Here is a 2,962-nt window from a genome sequence, read left to right on the forward strand (position 1 = left end):
ATCGGTCGATTGTGAGCTGATCTGATGGGCTCTCTTCTCTTTGTCTGGATGAACGGGTTTGGGCCGGCATTCAAGTGATGGTGTGCGGTCCTTGGTTGTTGTCTTGATACAGCGGAATTTGACCAATCTCAGGTGATTCTAGGAGATATCAGGTGACTCTGAATATCCAGTAACCAACTGATTCCTTTGATTGATCAAGCAGAGCTAGCCGGGCTCATAACTGTTGGAACCACACACCACACTAGTGCCCAATTGAGAAGATTGATGGAATACCAATCAATAAGTGGATTAATTGAGGTCCGAGGTCTGACCTCTCAAGAAGAGAAAAGAGGGGGGGTGGGTATCCCCAACTCTACATACATATGCCAAGGAATCAGTGGCCCCTGTTATCTCATATGACTCATGTCACATGATGCCAGGGCACCCATGTCCTTCTGTCCAAACACTGATCAAGTTTGATGTACTAGCAATGCGCGGCTAAAATCCCCTACCCCTTTCCACCTGATGTTTGTTGATACCTGAGGCAGTGTATGCTTAGTCATGCCCAGTCATGTGACGACTCTCCAAGTCTTTTCTGTTTTCTCTTTACCGAGGAGGTAAGGTACATAATCAGATCCATCTATACCTCGGTATACCTTACTTGCCAACATATTCCTTTCTAGCGGTTGAGAGGTCAAGCGGTATCTGCAATAGATCAGAATCTTCTTTGAAGATGCCGTGTCACTCGATGAGCTGTATTGATGAGCGAAGACTATGAACTCAAACAGACTTCCATCCCAAACACAGTTGACACTTGACAGGGTGGCTGATGGGATTTTTTTGTATCAATGGAATGCGATTCTATCGAGGACTACTCTAGAGGTGGCGTGTCTAGCGACTTTAGCGACTTCAGCGACTTCAGCGTCTCCAGCGAGGAGAGGAAGACGGGGAGACGGGAGGACTCCATCTTTTGGTGGCGACGACCCAAGCGACTCTGGGATCTCCTACCTCCTACAGGTACATAGCTATGATTCTCGGATTCTGGATGCACTACCTACCGAGAATCGTAGGAGGTAACAGACTTCAACAGCTGAGAATCGGTGCCAGACCCTCTCTTGAAGCATTATATGCGTCACCGCACTCGCGGATCATCTCGTATCGCCGACATCAGTCCGATCTGCTACCTACTTCCTACCTTACCTACGTAAGGTATGCTGTGCAGCGAAGACGACATTCAAGCTGGTCCCAGACTCCCGTCCATGAAACTTTTGCTATACGGCGTCTTTACAGCTCAAAAGTAGGAGGCGTATAGGGCGGTCTGGGGGAGTTCTGGTGTGTGATTTGATGCAATCCTGGTTGCGTGAATACGGTTCTCGGAATGGGGTTTCGAAAAGTCTGTTTCACACACCGATATTACGACGACTGTCACCTCTTGCAGGCTGTCCCAGATTGCAGCTCTTACTTGCCAGTTGCCATCTATGACACGAGCCATCAGATGAGCCATCAGACGTCGTCCTCCAATCATCTTCTTCTCTTTCGCCACTCGCCGCACACCGATGGCCAAGGTTCCCCTCGCAGCGCACTCCGTAGAGTCCGTAGGGGGTTCAGCTCTACAGGAGGGATCCCCCATTTGAGTGGCTGAGCAGCAAGCAGCACAGTCTTCTCCTTCGCCACTAGCCGTGTTCACACTCGCTTTGTACTCTGCTGATGTTTCTATATCCATCCGATACAACTACGACGACGACAATATACTACGATCGACATGTAGGAGGTATCGTATATGGATGTAAACAGTAGAGTGTCGATCATTCTTGGCAATGGCAACCAGTAGCTAAGAATAGGGTCGACGACTCGTGATGGCCCGTGACGATCGTCAGTCTATCCTCTTTTCCCGCGAGACCCGACAACCGACGACCACCCGGGCAAGGCTATAGCCGAACACGAGCCGGGACTGACGTTTGACTTTCCAAAATAGCCCTCCAACACCTATTTGCCCCATATCCATCAGAAGACTGGATCGCTTTGACTCTCGAGCTCTCGTGTTAACGTGGCAAGGCTGACAGGATAATGTAGGTAGAGTAGGGTAGGGCAGGGTCAGGTATGGTAGGAGGTAGAGAGGGATGGTAATAGTAGGTAAGCCAAGGCAAGGTTCAGGTACAGTACCTATATATCCTCCTACCTGGTCTACCAACAACAACTCCATCTTCACACCTCATCTACACACATACTCACTCCAACACTACACTACACTACCCATTCACCAACAACAACAACAACAACAACACCGGCAAAATGCAGTACTTCACCCTCGCCTCCTTCGTCGCTCTCGTCTCTCTGGCCACTGCCGACGACGGCCCAGGTCCTACCTTCACCATCTCTCCCTACGGAAACGGGGACACAGTCTGCAAGGCCTCCGCTCTCCTCGACCCTCCCGGGCAATTCATCGTTGGCCCAGGAGATGTCGGCACTAGTCGCCAGTTGCCCTTGGACACTGTAAGTTCATACCTCACAAGTGTGACTTTTATTGGTCTGACTAACAATTCCTTCTTCTTTACCTCGTATACAGTCCGCCGTTGGCTTCTTTTATGACCCCAACTCGTCGCCTGCTTACAAGATTGACTATTTCGTGAACCCCATGTGCAACGGTCTCCCTGACTACACGTGAGTTTTTCCCCTTTTTTTCGTTTTGTCCTTTCTCTATCTTTTTCCCCCTGTTTTGTGCTTCTACCTACCTACCGTGAAAGAGAAATGGATTGCTGATTTTGATGGATTGACGGGAGCAGTGAGTACCCAACAATTGGCGAATCAGGCTGCTCGGTTCCTGCCGGTGCGCCATGGACTTGTTTCCAGATCAACGCTTACCCACCTCCATCTTGAGGAGGAGAAAGGGGGGAGGGAGAGAGAGAGAGAGAGAGGAGGTAGAAGAGAGAGGAGGAGGGAGGAGAGAGAGAGTGAGTGAGTGAGAGAGTGAGGAGGAGAGAGA

General features: G+C 50.0%; 1 protein-coding gene across 1 annotated transcript; it reads left to right on the plus strand.

Annotated features, from left to right (window-relative positions):
• Positions 1-2,095: 2,095 nt before the first annotated feature.
• SEPMUDRAFT_148426 (uncharacterized protein) lies at positions 2,096-2,962 on the plus strand. The gene is made up of 3 exons (XM_016904921.1): positions 2,096-2,472; positions 2,546-2,640; positions 2,763-2,962. Exons 1-3 carry the CDS (start codon positions 2,272-2,274, stop codon positions 2,854-2,856), a joined length of 390 nt encoding a protein of 129 aa, XP_016762969.1. The 5' UTR covers positions 2,096-2,271; the 3' UTR covers positions 2,857-2,962.

The sequence above is a fragment of the Sphaerulina musiva genome (genome assembly GCF_000320565.1).
Source record: "Sphaerulina musiva SO2202 unplaced genomic scaffold SEPMUscaffold_3, whole genome shotgun sequence".
NCBI lineage: Eukaryota > Fungi > Ascomycota > Dothideomycetes > Mycosphaerellales > Mycosphaerellaceae > Sphaerulina > Sphaerulina musiva.

What these genes read in the sequence shown, in the direction of transcription:
- SEPMUDRAFT_148426 (XM_016904921.1), top strand. Translation starts at nt 2,272, where the DNA reads ATGCAGTACTTCACCCTCGCCTCCTTCGTCGCTCTCGTCTCTCTGGCC. An exon ending in GCCAGTTGCCCTTGGACACT is followed by an intron (nt 2,473 to 2,545) that starts GTAAGTTCATAC and finishes CCTCGTATACAG; the next exon opens with TCCGCCGTTGGCTTCTTTTA. An exon ending in AACGGTCTCCCTGACTACAC is followed by an intron (nt 2,641 to 2,762) that starts GTGAGTTTTTCC and finishes TGACGGGAGCAG; the next exon opens with TGAGTACCCAACAATTGGCG.